The 17,748-nt window shown below is 36.8% G+C and overlaps 1 protein-coding gene across 1 annotated transcript in view; it reads left to right on the forward strand.

The window, feature by feature from the left end:
* The window catches only part of ABCB1 (ATP binding cassette subfamily B member 1), a 106,996-nt gene that overhangs the window by 19,032 nt on the left and 70,216 nt on the right, over positions 1-17,748 (forward strand). Inside the window, exons 5-7 of the mRNA XM_024249653.3 lie at positions 12,314-12,365; positions 15,555-15,746; positions 16,290-16,461. Coding sequence (XP_024105421.1) covers positions 12,314-12,365; positions 15,555-15,746; positions 16,290-16,461 — 416 coding nt within the window. The remainder of the gene's footprint in view (positions 1-12,313; positions 12,366-15,554; positions 15,747-16,289; positions 16,462-17,748) is intronic.

The raw sequence follows: 17,748 nt of genomic DNA on the forward strand, positions 1-17,748 counted from the left end.
TGGGAGGCTTCCAAGAGGAGATGATAACCAAATATGGTCAGCATCTATCTCCTACACAAAATGTATATATGCTGTATAACATATGAAACCATTTTAAAATAAAGATTAAATAAGTAAGATTAATACCCTTCCCTCACTGCCACTCCTTATTTCCACTCCCCCCACCATTGTGTATCCTTCCATGCCTTTCCAAAGACAGCATGCTATCTTTACTGTGATTTTCACTTTAGGATACTTACTACACTATCACTAATCTGCTTGTCTGCAGATTCAGACTGCCAGATACCCTGAAGTCTGCCTGGAAAGGGGGAATAGCATCAAAGGTTTTGATGCTTGTTCCAGAGATGAGGGCAAACATGCTCTGTCATGCCTGTGGAGGGAGAACCAGCCTACTAAATTCTTGGGGCCCCAGATACTGCCAGATCATTCTTCTTTTTGCCCTTCCCTAGGCAGAACCTCATTATCTCTCCAAGGGAGTGGACTAGATACCAGAGCCTCCTTATTGGAGAAGTAGTCCTTGCTTAAGGGGACTTGGATTTGCGGAGGCTCTTGAAAGCCTGGGGGTTTTTACACTAAACATAGGATCTAATAAGACAGCTCTAAAAACTTCTTCAGTAAGCAGATCCTTCTCTGTTGCTGCAACAGAACTCTTGTGAGTTTTCTCGTCCCAATACTTTGCCTTAATTAACAGACATCAGCTTTTGTTCTGCTGTTTTACTGTGGACCAGATTTCCTGACAGTCACTCCCATCTATCTCTGGTTTAATTATAGAATATGTGTAACCTTTGCCTTAAAATCTCTGATGACTGGAGCCTAGGGAACTCTCTGGTTCTGTCATTTCACTTTTTTTGTAAACAAAGCTTAATCACTGACGAATTTCTGTAGTATTCTGTGAATTCTCATCTTCCTTATGAGACTGGCCACTATTTGGAAATGATCCTAGATAAAGGCGATTGTGGTTTTAAATGTGTTGTGGTGAAGATGGCAGGTGGGGCGCTTGTAAAATGACATCCAGGCAGTTGAAGAAATGACACTAAATCTTGGCATAAAGAATAGGACTAGAAGCTGGGTGTGGTGGTGTGTGCCTGTAGTCCCAGCTACTGGAGAGGCTGAGGTGGGAGGATCACTTGAGGTCAGAAGTTCAAGGCTAGCCTGGGCAAGATAGTGAGACTTTGTCTCTAATAAAACTTAAAAGATAAAAAAATAATAAAATGTAAGGAGGAGGTGGAACAAGATAGCCAAACAAAAGCCTCCAGAAATCATCACCCCCGCCCCCATCCCTACAGGAACACCAAGTTGAACAACTATTCACAAAACAAAGCACCTTCATAAGAACTAAAAACCAGGTGAGTGACCACACTATTTGGTTTTAACATCATATTAAGGAAAGAGGCACTGAAGAAGGTAGGAAAGAGAGTCTTGAATTGCCTGCACCACTCTTCCCCTCCCCCACCAGCAGCATGTACTGAAGAATGAATCACAGTCTCTTTTTTATTTTATTTTATTATTATTATACTTTAAGTTTTAGGGTACATGTGCACAATGTGCAGGTTAGTTACATATGTATACGTGTGCCATGCTGGTGTGCTACACCCATTAACTCGTCATTTAGCATTAGGTATATCTCCTAATGCTATCCCTCCCCCCTCCCCCCACCCCACAACAGTCTCCAGAGTGTGATGTTCCCCTTCCTGTGTCCATGTGTTCTCATTGTTCAATTCCCACCTATGAGTGAGAACATGTGGTGTTTGGTTGTTTGTCCTTGCGATAGTTTACTGAGAATGATGATTTCCAATTTCATCCATGTCCCTACAAAGGACAAGAACTCATCATTTTTTATGGCTGCATAGTATTCCATGGTGTATATGTGCCACATTTTCTTAATCCAGTCTATTATTGTTGGACATTTGGGTTGGTTCCAAGTCTTTGCTATTGTGAATAGTGCCACAATAAACATACAATGAATCACAGTCTCTTAATAGCAAAATTGATCAAGCAGAAGAAAGAATTAGTAAGCTTGAAGACAGGCTACTTGAAATACACACACTCAGAGGAGACAAAAGAAAAAAGAATAAAAAAGAATGAAGCATGCCCAAAGACCTACAAAATAGCCTTAAAAGGGTAAATCCAAGAGTTATTGGCCTTAAAGAGGTGGTAGACAGAGAGATTAGAGTAGAAAGTTTATTTAAAAGGATAATAACACAGAACTTCCCAAACCTAAAGAAAGCTATCAGTATTCAAGTACAAGAATGTTGTGGGACACCAAGCATATTTAACTCAAATAAGACTACCTCAAGACATTTAACAATCAAATTCCCAAAAGTCAAGGATAAACAAAGGATCCTAAAAGGAACAAGAGAAAAGGAACAAATAACATACAAAGGAGCTCCAATATGTCTGGAAGCAGACTTCTCAGTGGAAACCTTACAGGTCTGAAGAGAGTAGCATGACATATTTAAAGTGCTGAAAGAAAAACAGTTTTTATCCTAAAATAGTATATCCAATGAAAATATCCTTCAAACATGAAGGAGAAATAAAGACTTTCCCAGATGAACAAAAGCTGAGGGATTTATTCAACACCAGACCTGTCTAGACAAGAAATGCTAAAGGGAGTTCTTTAATCAGAAAGAAAATGATGTTAATGAACAATAAGAAATCATCTGAAGGTACAAAACTCACTGGTAATAATAAGTACTCAGAAAAACACAGAATATTACAACACTGTATTTGTGGTGTATAAATTACTTGTATCTTGAGTAGAAAGGCTGAAAAATGAACCTATCAAAAATAATAACTACAATAACTGTTCAAGACACAGTCTAATAAGATATAAACAGATACAGATATAAAAAGTAGGGAGATGAAGTTAAAGTGTAGAGTTTGTATTAGTTTTCCCTTTGCTTGTTTGTGTATGTAATCAGCATTAAGTTGCCGTCAGTTTAAAAATGGGTTATATGATATCATTTGCACACCTGATGGTAACCTCAAATAAAATAACATACAGCAGATATATAAAAAATTAAAAGCAAGACATTAAAACATACCACCAGAGAAGATCATTTTCACTAAAAGGAAGACAAGAAGGTAGGAAAGAAGGAAGAGAAGATCACAAAAAACAACAAACAAAATGGCAGGAGTAAGTCTTTACTTATCAATAATAACATTGAATCTAAATGGACTAAATTCTCCAATCAAAAGACATAGAGTGGCTGAATGGATAAAAAACAACATATTAAAATATTATTCAAGACCAAATGGGATTTATCCCAGGGATGCAAGGATTTTTCATCATATGCAAACTAATCAATGTGATATGTCATATCAACAGAATGAAGGATATAAAATATATGATAATTTCAGTTGATGATGAAAAGGTCTTTGATAAAATTCAACAACCCTTCATGATAAAAACTTTAAAAAACTGAGTATAGAGGGAACATTCATAAACAAAGTAAAAGTCACATACAGCAGACCCACAGCTAGTATCATACTAAATGAGGAAAAACTGAAAGCCTTTCCTTCAAGATCTGGAACAAGACAAGGATGCTCACTTTCACTAGTTATTCAACATAATACTGAAAGTCCTAGTGAGGGCAATCAGACAAGAGAAAGAAAAAAAAGGCATCTGAATTGGAAACGAAGAATTCAAATTATCCCTGTTGGCAGATGATACAATCTTATATTTGGAAAAACCTAAAGACTACAACAAATTACTATTAAGACTCCAACAAATAACTGAGAAATAAATTCAGTAAAGTTGCAAGATACAAAATCAACGTACAACAATCAGTAGCATTTCTACATGGTGACAGCAAACAACCTGAAAAGGTAATCAAGAAAGTAATCTCATTTACTATTGCTACAAATGAAATAAATACCTAGGAATAACTTTTACTCAAGAAATGAGAGATCTCTGCAATGAAAACTGTAAAACATTGATGTAAAAAATTGAAGAGGACACAAAAAATGGAAAGATACTCCATGTTCATTTATTGGAAGAATGGATATTTTTAAAATGTCTGTACTACCAAAGCAATCTACAGACAGTGCAATCGCTATCAAAATACCAGTGACATTCTTCACAGAAATAGAAAAAAGAATCCTAAAATTTACATGGAACCACGAAAAAACCAGAATAGCCAAAGCTATCCTCAGCAAAAAGAACAAAACTGGAGAAATCACATTACCTGACTTCAAATTATACTACAGAGCTAGTAACCAAAACACCATGGTACAAAGAAAAGAGACACATAGACTAATGGAACAGAATAGAGAATGCAGACATAAATCCATAAATCTACAGTGAACTCATTTTCGACGAAGTTTCTAAGAATGTATATTGGGGAAAAGACCATCTCTTCAAAAAATGATGGAAAACTGGATATCCATATGCAGAAAAATGAAACTAGATCCCTTTCTCTCACCATATACAAAAATAAAATCAATATGCATTAAAGACTTAAATCTATGACCTGAAACTATGAAACTACTAAAAGAAGACACTGGAGAAACTCTCTAGGACATTAGATTGGGCAAAGATTTCTTGAGTAATACCCCTACAAGCACAGGGAACCAAAACAAAAATGGACAAATGGATCACATCAAGTTAAAAACCTATTGGACTGCAGAGGAAACAATCAGCAAAGTGAAGAGACAACCTGCAGAATGGGAGAAAGTATTTGCAAGCTATCCATCTGACATCAGATTAATAACCAGAATATATGAGGAACTCAAACAACTCAATAGGAAAAGACTCCAATTAACAAATGGGCAAAAGATCTGAATAGACATTTCTCCAAAGAAGCTATACAAATGGCAAACAGGTATATGATAATATGCTCAACATCATTGATCATCAGAGAAATGCAAGTCAAAACTACAATGCGATATCATTTCACCCCAGTTAAAATGGCTTTTATCCAAAGATAGGCAATAACAAATGCTGGCGAGGATGTGGAGAAAAGAAAACCCTTGTACACTGTTGTACAACTTGTACATTTTTGAGAATGTAAATTAGTACAACCATGATGGAGAACAGTATGGGGGTTTCTCAAAAAAATGGAAAATTAAAATACCATATGATCCAGCTATCCCTCTGCTGGGGAAATACTCAAAAGAAAGGAACAGTATATGGAACCTGCACTCCCATGTTTATTGCATCACTATTCACAATAGCCAGGATTTGGGAGCAACCTAAGTGTCCATCAGCAAGTAAATGGATGAAGAAATTGTGATATATACACACAGTGGAGTACTATTCATCCTTAAAAAAATGAGATCCTGTCATTTGCAACAACAAAAATGGAACCAGAGGAGATTATATTAGGTGAAATAAGCCAGGCACAGGAAGACAAACTTCGCATTTCTCACTTATTTGTGGGAGCTAAAAAATTAAAATAATTGGACTTATGGAGATAGACAGTAGAATGACATTTACCAGAGGCCGGGAAGTGTAGTGGGGTGGCAGAGGTAGAAGTGGAGATGGTTAATGGATACAAAAATATATAGTTAGCTAGAATGAATATCATCTAGTATTTGATCACACAACAGGGTGACTACAGTCAACAACAATTTATTGCACATTTAAAAATAACTAAAATGGTATAACTGGAGTGTTTGTAACACAAAGAAAGGAAAAATTTTTGAGGTGATAGATACCCCATTTACCCTAATGTGATTATTATCCATCGTATGCCTATGCCAAAATATCTCACACACCCTGTAACTATATACATCTACTATGTACCACCCAAATTAAAAATAAATTAAAATTAAAATTAAATAAATTTAAAAATAAAACTAAAAAAACCAGGACTATCAACTTGGCTTTATTTAAGTTGAATGCGATGTTAAATCCTCTGGGATAGATTATGGAGAAAAGTAGAAAGAATGGGAGCCCCAAGCCTTGAGGAAGAACTCAACTGTTAGCAATAACTAAAGCCAACCCTCATTGAACATTTACTATGTGCTGGGTCATGTTCTTAGAGCTTTACATGCAGTAACTCTTTTAATTCTTAAATACACATGAGATTAATACTAATATATATGTGTATAAAAGTATCTATATATACTTACATATAATTATATTTTATATATAATATATACTTACACACACACATATATATAGTGTGTGTATATGTATAGCTCTGTGAAACCATTTGGAAATTTTTTGAATAGGCTAAGTTATAGCAGATACAACAGGTTGGGCACTGGATATATAAAGATAAACAAAATATAGTACAGTTTTCTAAGACCATAATAATATATGGTATAATAATATTTTTGGTTAATGATTTTCAAGCCAAAAAGTAGAATTAGTTACAATGTAATCTCTACAATGTATTAGAAAAACAGCAAAAAAAAAAAAAGATCAATATACAGATAGTACCTAACCCATTCTAGGTGCTTAAGAAATTGGATGAATAAATAAAGGACTGAATAATAAAATTTTGTAGGTGAAAAGGGGCTTAGATGTTATCTAGCCTGAACCCATAATTTATAGACATACATGCCCAGGAAGTTGAATTAATGTAGCCATAATAGAATTGCTTGCGGGTTGACAGAGCTGAATTCCTGGGCCAGGAATCCTACTTTTTAGTCTGGTATCTTTTCCACTCTACTAGTGGTTTTCACACTCTGCCTAAATTGGAAGCAAATGCCAGCACTTGGTCTTTTAAATCTCTTGGATGCTGCCCTGTAAGTTTGATTTTTAGTGTGTCAGGAAGGTCAGGCAAGAGGCATAGCTCTTCAGGCCAGAGGTGTATAAACAGCTCATATAAAAAGACTGCAGTTCCTGGAATCATCTCTGTCACCTGCAGTAAGCCCAACTACACTGAGTCACAGGCTTCAGTTTGGGCCAATACCATAGGGATTTATCATTTAGGCAAAAGATCCAAATTCCCCTTCCCTGTGGTTGATGGAGCTTTCTGCACAAGAAGAGTAGTTTATTGGTTTATTAGAGCTTCTTAAATGGGTAGAAAAGCTAAATGAAAAAAAACAGAAGTTCCTGGGAAAAACTGTGCTAAATAGGTCAGCAGTGTTACCCTGTCACCTGAAGTTTGAGGCCTAAAAGTGAAAGGATTTCTTGCTTGAACAGAAATCCGATGATATTAGAGAAAGTGGCTCTCATTCTGGGTTGTATCTTCAGTGTCTGGAATGATGCCTGGCATGAAGTCTCTGTGGAAGACAGTTTGAAAACCACCTTTTCAATATAATCTCAGTTTACCAATTAGGGAATTATCAATGCATCATCAAAGGATAAGACTGTACCAATGTATCCATGTTACATATTTTTTATTCATACTGTTCTTAAGTGTTCAGTTATTAAAGTTACTAAATGTACTGAAGTATTTAGATCAGATAAAAAATCCCTAAATGGTACAGTCTTATCCTTTAAAGTCTTGCTTGGGTTTAGAAAAGGCTTTTCTTGCCAGGTAGAATGGTCTAATGTATCTCTCTTTAATCTTAAAATATGTGAGACACTTGTATACAAAGTAGGAGAATGGTTGGATGGAATATTTTGATAAATGGTCTGGCTTGTGTAGTAGCTCCGTGAAACCACTTGTAAATTTTTTGAATATGCTAAGTTATAGCAGATACAACAGGTTGGGCACTGGATATATAAAGATAAACTAGATATAGTTCAGTTTTCTATGACCTCACACCAGTGGGAGTGGGAGGAGGAGATAGGTGTAAATAGTCATATTTCTATTTTTGTATGACTTAGTAAGTTGAATCATCTGTCAATTACTACGGAGTTCTATTGCAAGATGAGTCACTCTGCTAGGGGTAAGATGATGTAATACTTTAGTTTATTCATGGAGGAAGAATATATTCCAGGAGAAAAATTTTGATAAAGGGCATTCCAGTTAGAGAAAGCATAATGGATAAAGCCTTGAAGGAAGAAAATAGGATAGTTAGGGAAGAGTAAACTCTTTGGTGTGCTTACAGCCAGGGCTACACAGAAGTGGGGAAAGCTGGTGAAGATGGGGATGGGGGAGTGAAGTGAATTGATGCTAGAAAGGGATGTAGCAAATGTAACTATTATTCCAGAATCCAAGTGTGCAAAAATCATAACTTTTATTTTGTATAACATGATTTCTATTTTGAGTCCCTCTTCAGTAAATGTGGCAAAAACCCAATCTCAGTTATTTTGGGGTAGCCCTCACCTTTCCCTGGGGTGTGTCTTGGAGGCCAACATAGTTTCAGATGAGTGAGAAGGCCAAGTGTTGTTCAGCATCATCATCTACACAGGCATTCCGTCAAGCTCTCTCGTCCTCCTCTCTTAGAAGCTTTGATGTCATTCTGTTCCTTCCGTATCTCTCTAGGTCCAAAGAGACACTTGGAAGCTGTTCTAAAGCCATCCCTTCAACTCACTACACGTTTCCTTTTCCGAGTTCTTGCTCTAGGGTCTGCTTAGGTGGCAGGAGGCAGGCTTCTTTTTCCTGGACCCTCCAGTGCCTATGTAGTCAGCAATTCTTGACTACTTATTTTCTTCTCAGCATGCGGAAAATATTTTTTTAAGTCTAAAGGGTGGAGCTTAATCTCATGAAATTTAAACAAAATATTCTGTCATGCTCAGTTTCCTCTCTAACCCTCAAAGGCATAGGCTTTGGGAACATTATATATATAGTGTAGGTTTCCTCTTGGCTCTTATATATATATAAATTTTTTTAATGCAGCAGCAGCCCTTTCTGAAGACAGTGACTGCACAGTGCTCTAGCTACTGAAATGAGGAGATAGGTGTGGGGATAAAGAAAATATCTGGTAAATCATTGTTGGTACTTCAAACATATTTTCCTTCATGTGTATATTGTGGCAAGATTGCAAAGGAACTAATGTGATGTATCATGGATCTTGATCTTTATCTTTTATGCAGTGGACTGTCATTGAAGGTTATCAATGGAAGCACTATGATTATACTTTTGCTTTCAAATATAAAATCTGGGGACAATATGAAGACCTAACTGGGGTAGAAAGATTAGTTATAGTAGTCTTGTTACAGGAGAGGTAAGAAATGATGGGGACTTGAACCAGAGCATTAACTGTGAAGAGGGAGAGGATTTGAATAGCTCTAGATATATTTTGGAGTCACTGAAGCTGTGGAAGTAGCTGAAGTCAGCCTGGAGCCTGCATAGAGTTCTGGGAAACACCAGTGTGTAGGAAAGAGGGAGAGCATAAGGGGTCAGTAACTGAGACTAAGGGAGAAGCATCAGAGTGGTAGAAGTAGGAGAACCGGGATAATGAGGTCCTAGAAACTGGTGATAACCTTCAATGACAGTCCACTGCATAAAGGATGATGGTTTTATTAATGAGAGTTCCCCTGCATGTGCCCACTTGACTGTCATCATGTAAGACATGCCTTTGCCCCTCCTTTGCCTTCTGCCATGATTGTGAGGCCTCCTCAGCCATGTGGAACTGTGAATGCATTAAACCTCTTTTTCTTTATAAATTACCCAGTCTCAGGTATGTTTTTATCAGCAGCATACGAACAGACTAATATAGTTACATAGGTAAACGTGTGTCATGGGGTTTTTTTGTAGAGATTATTTCATCACCCAGGTATTAAGCCTAGTACCCACTAGTTATTTTTCCTGATTCTCTCCCTCCCCCGACCCTCCACACTCCAAAAGGCTCCAGTGTGTGTTGTTTCCCTTTGTGTGTCCATGTGTTCTCATCATTTAGATCCTACTTATAAGTGAAAACGTGGTATTTGGTTTTTCTCTTCCTGTGTTAGTTTGCTAAGGATAATGGCCTCCAGATCCCTCCCTGTCCCTGCAAAGGACATGATCTCATTCTTTTTTATGGCTGCATAGTATTCCATGGCATCTATGTACCACATTTTCTTTATCCAGTCTGTCATCGATTGGCATTTAGGTTTATTCCATGTGCTTGCTATTGTGAATAGTGCTACAATGAACATATGCATTCATGTGTCTTTATAATAGAATTATTTATACTTCTTTGTTGAATGCCCAATTTTTATTTTGACTGGCACACTTTGAAAGGTGAAGCACAAATAAAAGGAACTTGGTGCTAGACTTGTTTTCTATGTATTTTGATGGCTGAAGCTATAGGTATGGTGTAATTGGACATACAAACATAAAGGAGGCAATTTTGACCTTGAACAAAATTTTTTTACTTTTTGAGCTATTTAGAAATGACTGTAGACTTAGAAGACATCATTGCTGAAGAACATTTGTTTAAATTATCTTGGTTTCTCATCTTAAGAATTGAGAAAACTGGTAGAAACAATGAGTAGAAAACATATTTAGTTAGACTTGAAGACTGGTCTTCATTTGGTAGTGACATACTGGCAACAAGTAATACTATATAGAGACATTTCCTGGTAAATAGAGAAGATAGATAATGTAAGGTTTCCCAAGATTGATTTGGAGAAAAATCCTCACCTGACTATTCAATGTTCTGTTTCATTTTTGAAAACGTGGAGCAGAAGAAATCTCACAACTGAGTTAAATAAAAATTCAATCTGAAAAAGTTTATTGTTGTATTGACATAAGGCAAAGCAGTCAAGAATCCCTCTTGCATGTTTTTCTATGCTTCTGCAACTCTTTGTTTCTTCCTTACCTTCTGTCTTACCCTTTAATGGAGTTTTCTCCAGGATTCTGTGCTTGGCCTGCTGTTTTATCCCTATCTGCTGGCCTGTCCTTATGAGTAAGGAGAGATGGATTTAGCTATGGCCTCAAGCACATGAATCCTAAATCTTTAGATCTGAACTCTCTCTAAAACTGGAAAGTTACAGTCTGAATACTTATTGGACATCTTCAATTGAATGTGCCAGGCACTGCAAAACAAAAATGTTCAAGACCAAACTAATAATCTCTCCTCTGACCAGAGTAGCTCTTTTTGCTGACTTCTTATTTCCCACCATGACACTAGCATTCTCCAAATGCTTAGGCTTGATGTTTTGATCATTTTTTAAAATTTTTACTCTCTCTATTTCTATTCTATCAGTTGCTAAGTCCTGTAACTTCTTCCTCTATAAATCTTGTAAGTACTTGCTTTCTTTTCTATTCTCATTTAGACTCTTTTTCCCTACACAGTTATAGTAGCTCAAGTCCCTTAGTCTCTCCACATTCCAGTTAATCGTATACATTGCTGGTGGCTAAACTCTCGTAGAACATACTTCGAATTATATCCTATTTTGCTCAAAACTGTTGAATGACTGCTGGTCTGTTTTCTTGCACCATACCTGCAAGACCCAGATTATCTTTCCAGCTACATAACCACCTCCCTCCATCCACACAACACACTTCCTACCCCTGTCAAAAACAGGCTTACCCATTCTTCAAACTTGCCGTTGACTTTTGCCGATATCGTTCACTTTACTAGAAGTAGTTTTTCCCCTCTTTTCCATACCTGTCGAAATCAGACTCAACTGAAACAGGCCCTTTCATTTTAACATAACTTTTTGCAGTCTCGATTGTGATAATTTATGCTAGAAAATATTTACTCTTTGTACATTTATAACGTATGTGTACAAGTATGTTTAACACAGCATTGCTGGTAACAGTAAAATATTGGAAACAAGTGAAATAGTTGCAACATTGAAAAAATAGATACACACATATATATACTGATAGGAAAAAATTTGGCCACTGAATGTAAACTATGACCCCATTGTTAAAAAATAAGTGTGTGTGTTTGTGTGTATATACATGCATACATAAAAGAAAATCTGAAAATGTACACACCAAAATGTTGAACAGTGCTTGTGTGTGTGTATGTGTCTGTGTGTGTGTGTGTGTCTGTGTGTTAGGGGTAAAGTTATGAAATACTTTTATAATGTACTTTTTATCCAAAAATGTTAGCATTTACTAATATTGGGTGATGAGCTCACTGGTGTTTATTACACTGCTCTTTGTATTTGATATTTTTAAATAAGAATAAAACTGGAAAAATGCTTAGATTTTAAATATATACCTTGGTACCAAGTACTCAATGGCATTTATCAGGACAAAAGATTTTTCTTTAATGGGATCTTGGAGTGATATTCCAAAAAATATTTTAATTCAAGGACACTGATATTTCTGCCGACAGACTACCTCTTACCAAATGTGGGTTTCTTCTTGCAAATAAATATCATTGAGTTAGTGTATATGTGGTTGCACACAGTCAGCAGAAAAGTATTTGAATGAATGCCATAATGCTTACACACAATTAAAACTGAGTCAGTTCAACCTATTTTTGTGTAAATCATTAAGTGAAATGAGTTCGATTCATTTTTACATGTTTATTTTTAATGGAGACTAAAGAGACATAAATGGTATATGTTTGTTTTGTGGTGGTCTAGGTGATATCAATGATACAGGGTTCTTCATGAATCTGGAGGAAGACATGACCAGGTAATTAGACATTCTCCTTACTATTGTTAAGCTTTTCTATATTCATCAAGTTGTAGAAATGTTTAAAACTTTGCATTATCATCACAGAAATTTTAAGGAGAACAATACTCTTGTTAGTTTTTAGAAGAGTATATGTAGACTTTTTAAGAAAAAATTGGCTGCATAAAGTATACAAAAGTTAGGGTTAAGCTTAAAATGGATATATATGCATTGATCAATGTAGAATATCATATTAATATATAAGGAAATTAGAGGAGTTTGAGGTAGCCTTTTAAAATGTAGTTGAATTAAGAATCATTATTTTCTATAATATATATGTGCCAGGTGTGGTGGCACATAGCTACAGTCCTAGCTACTTGGGAGGCTGATGTGAAAGGATTGCTTGAGCCCAGGAATTCAAAGCTGCAGTGAGCTATGATCACATCACTGCACTCCAGCCTGGGGGAAAGAGCAAGACCCTGTCCCCCACCCCCCCCAAAAAAAAGAGAGAGAGAGAATAATTATTTTCAATGGTTTATAATTATTAATTTGTTTCCTGGATGTTTTCAGACATGACATGATAATGAAAGCAGCCAAAAGGAATTTTTTTAAACTCAACATCTGATTCTGAACAATAAAATAAAACATCCCAGAAAAAATATAATCTCTCTATTCTTAACTCACACGGGGGGAAGTTTTTGGTTAATGATTTACATATCTTGAAGTTTATTCCCCAGAACAGCTTATAACAGATGTCCAAAGGTACATGTAGGTGAATCAGAAGAAAATGATTTTACATTACGGTGTAAATGATCTGGGTACATTTGAAAAAAATAGATTTTTTTTTTTTTTTTTTTTTTTTGAGACAGTCTCACTCTGTCCCCCAGGCTGGAGTGCAGTGGTGCGATCTTGGCTCACTGCGACCTTCGATTCCTGGGTTCAAGCGATTCTTGTGCCTCAGCTTCCCAAGTGGCTGGGATTACAGGCATGTGCCACTACACCCAGCTAATTTTTGTATTTTTAGTAGAGATGGGGTTTCACCATGTTACCCAGGCTGGCCTTGAACTTCTGACCTCAGGTGATCCACCCGCCTTGGCCTCCCAAAGTGCTGGGATTACGGGTGTGAGCCACCATGCCCTGCCGAAAATGGAGACACTTTATCATATTTTGAAAGTTGAGGAGCAAATACCTCCAAATATTCCTGTGGAGGGGCATTGTTTTTTACATTGGGGAAAATGAAACAGAATGTCTTTTAGTCATCACGTACATGCTTTTGAGTAAACATACACTGACAGTTTAAAATACATTAACTTATTCTCAAAGCATGAGTTCTACTTGTGATGTGGGGTTTCTATAAGCTATCTCTTGCTATATAATGAACACTTAGATAGAATACTATCTCTTACTGTATCATGAACGCTTAGATAGTCATTAGTTATTGAGTTATATGTTAAGTAAAACTTAGTGTTCTAATTACGACTTCCTTGATAAATGCATTGTAAGTTACAAGGTAGAGTTTGGGGAAAACTTGTTTCCCAAGATTCCTGATGGGCTGAGTACTGAATTGTGAACGGCAATGTCAGAGACTGCCTGCTTGTTACCTAGCCATCTTTATAGCGTCTGCATGATTCAAACACACAGTTTAATTTGAAGATGGTAAGTAGTGAAGTTTAAAAAGTGGGAATATTGGAATACTGTATTTTATTTTAGAATGTTTGCCTTTAACCTAAAAATTAATTGTTTAGTGAAGCCCAAGAATTGTTTGCTTTTTTTTTTTTTTTTTTTGAGATGGAGTTTTGCTCTGTCGCCCAGGTTGGAGTGTAGTGGCACTATCTCTGTGCACTGCAGCTTCCGCCTTCAAGCGATTCTCCTGCCTCAGCCTCCTGAGTAGCTGGGATTACAGGTGTGCACCACCACACCCAGCTCATTTTATTATTATTATTATTGTATTTTTAGTAGAGAAGGGATTTCACCACGTTGGTCAGGCTGGTCTTGAACTCCTGACTTCATGATCCGCCCACCTCGGCCTCCCAAAGTGCTGGGATTACAGGCGTGAATTGTTTGCTTTTTTTTTTTTTTTTTTTGAGATGGAGTCTAGCTCTGTCGCCCAGGCTGGAGTGCAGTGGCACGATCTCGGCTCCCGGCAACCTCCGCCTCCCGGGCTCAAGAGATTCTTCTGCCTCAGCCTCCCGAGTAGCCAAGTAGCTGGGACTACAGTCGCACGCCACCACGCCTGGCTAATTTTTTTGTATTTTTTGTAGAGACAGGGTTTCACCATATTGACCAGGCTGGTCTCCAACTCCTGACCTTGTGATCTGTCTGCCTCGGCCTCCCAAAGTGCTGGGATTATAGGCGTGAGCCACCACGCCCGGCCTGTTTGCTTTTTTAAATATGAAAACTCAGAGCAAGGAAACATTAATTCAGCATTTCTAGATTGATTAAGGGTCTGTTTTTTAAGACAATACTCGTGTTTTTTAATGCTAGAATTTAAATTGGAAGGGCCACTATCTGATTCGCTGAGCATTTTAGGATAACTCACGATGGCCAGTTGGGCAAATGAAATAAAATTACTTTTTAAAAATTTCAGTTGTCTCTTGGCATCTAAACTCTACTAGATTTATAGCCCAAGGGACAATCCCTAGCCCAAAAGACCAAGGGATTATTTCCATTTCTTGATCCCACTTTCTGACAAGTTCTGTCACTTCTTTTCATCCCCAATGTACAGAGACCAAACCAATGCACTTATCAACTGATGCTGATGTAATAAAAATATTACAATGGTGGGTCTTACCTGATGGTGTGATTCCCCAATACACCACACCACCTTTCACAGTAACTGGCATTCTCTGAGTGCTTACTATGTGCTGGGCACTGGTCCAAGTATATTTCATGGATGAATATTTTTATCTCTGTTTTACTAATTAGAAAACTGAGGCTTAGAAAAGTTAAGCAGCTTGCCTAAGATTACATAGCAGTGAAGTGAAGAGCTGGGATTTGAGCCAAAGCAGAAATCATTCTTAACCATTCCACCATTGGTGCAAACATAGTTGGATGGTGACTATCAACTCTGCTTGTTACAACCCCTTCTTATTTGTTAAGGATGGCGAGATACCCAGATAGGTAAAACAAAATAGGAATGAGTGGTCTCTTTGGAAAAGGTACATTGATTAGGAAACAGAGAGCATGTGCAGTGTTCTTGTTGTTTTTCAGGTATGCCTATTATTACAGTGGAATTGGTGCTGGGGTGCTGGTTGCTGCTTACATTCAAGTTTCATTCTGGTGCCTGGCAGCTGGAAGACAAATATACAAAATTAGAAAACAGTTTTTTCATGCTATAATGCGACAGGAGATCGGCTGGTTTGATGTGCATGATGTTGGGGAGCTTAACACCCGACTTACAGAGTAAGTATGTAGTTTTATGTTGAACTTGGATGTGGTTCTTATTCTTAGTAAAATGAAATAGATGTCATCACATCTGTTAGGAGATGTTAGTGTATCGTTCAAAGGTACTTATGAGACAAAATTCCTTCTAAGCAGCAACCATGTCGTGTGCATCCTTTTGTTCCTAGTGCCTTGACAGGGTATGAGGGGACCTGCATGACTAGCATTAAATGAAGGACTGGACTTTGCCAGAATGAAGAAATCCTCTGAGAATGTGCAGTAGAGCAAAACAAGATACTTTCTGAGGAAATTTCTGAGCAATTTGAAATTCCTAGGTTGAATACTTCTTGTGTACACAATGTCCATTTCCTGGGGCCATGTGGGCTATGGATTTTTGTTGTTAATGACAAATATCCTAGTAGAAACTTATACCCTGCTAAATAAAACAAAGCATAGGCACAAAATACTCTAGCTATAAACTACCCTACACTCAAAACAGGCTTCACGAGAAAAGTTGATGTTTACAATTCTGACATTTATTTCTAACACTATCTGTTCTTTTAGTGACGTCTCCAAGATTAATGAAGGAATTGGTGACAAAATTGGAATGTTCTTTCAGTCAATGGCAACATTTTTCACTGGGTTTATAGTAGGATTTACACGTGGTTGGAAGCTAACCCTTGTGATTTTGGCCATCAGTCCTGTTCTTGGACTGTCAGCTGCTGTCTGGGCAAAGGTAGGTGAAGCCTGTGAATCCAGATTTTGAACTGCACCTTCTCCCTTCCTGCTCTCACCCTACAGAAAGGTCTTTTTACTACATGATGATTCTGATTCTGTACTTGTTACTTTTACGTTTTCTGTTCAAAATCAGCTGGATAAGCATATCCAGCCTCACTGAGTACTACCCCTGCCAAGACTCCATGCTGCTCTTGGCCATGTGATTATTTGGGGAAAGGATGAGAAAGAAGAATGTAGCTCTCATATCTATCTTCTGCCTTTGTAAGAAAACAAGCAAATAAACAAACAAAAACAAAAACAAAACAAAACAAAAAAAACTTGCTGAACTCCAAAGAACCATGCTCTCTAGTGGATGATGCACCATTCACACGGCAAGTAGGGACTCAAGTTTAGCGAACAACAGATGTCCCATTCAATTAACATTTTTTTTACTTTAATGTTTTTGGCTTTCTAGATTTTTGTTTAAGTTTTAAATTGATTTTACAGTTTTGTCAGCATCCATACATAGTTACATTTTTGGTTATAAAATAATTTAAGAAAATAGATACTTTCTAGTCCCTAAGGATGCATATAAATCCTTGGCCTTCAGCTCTCTCTCCTGTCATGAAGGCAGAGAGGTAGAAGTGGCCCTCTCTACCCCAGCACACGTTTCCAGTGATCTTTTAAAACTTATTTTCCATTTCAAGGTGAACATGGTGTTAATTTTAAACTGATTTTATATGAGTGTATTTTCAGTAGAGAAATTGGCCCAGTATGTAATTTTTGTGGAGTTCAACACAACTTAGAGAAGGCAATATAAATTCATGTAGCAAAAGTAATGAATGAACAACCAAAGCCAAGCATCACACAAAATAAGTCAGGCTGTAAGTATTAAGAAACTTTAGAAATTTTAACCTGTATAATGGATATTATTTTGTTTCTGCAAATAATAATTATCATTTATTGAGCATTTATTCCCACACAAATGCCTGTGTTATCTTTCTGAAGTATAGGTATTATCTCACTTTACAGAGAAAGAAACTGAAGTTCTGAGGTCTCTGTTAATTTTTTGCTCAGAGTAACATAGAGTTCAAATAATGTTTCTGGGGATTATCAGTTAACTAAAATATTTGGCAAAAGCTTCTTGTCAATTGATTTTTCTGTATACTAGAATGTTAAGCAAGTTAGGTGGCAAACTCTTCACATCAGTATTTGTTGAAAAACTACTTAAAATGTTTTGATGTCTGTTTTAAGATTAAAAACAGACCATGAGTTAATCTTTTAATGATTAATTATGCATTGCTTC

The sequence above is a fragment of the Pongo abelii genome, chromosome 6 (genome assembly GCF_028885655.2).
Source record: "Pongo abelii isolate AG06213 chromosome 6, NHGRI_mPonAbe1-v2.0_pri, whole genome shotgun sequence".
Lineage (NCBI taxonomy): Eukaryota > Metazoa > Chordata > Mammalia > Primates > Hominidae > Pongo > Pongo abelii.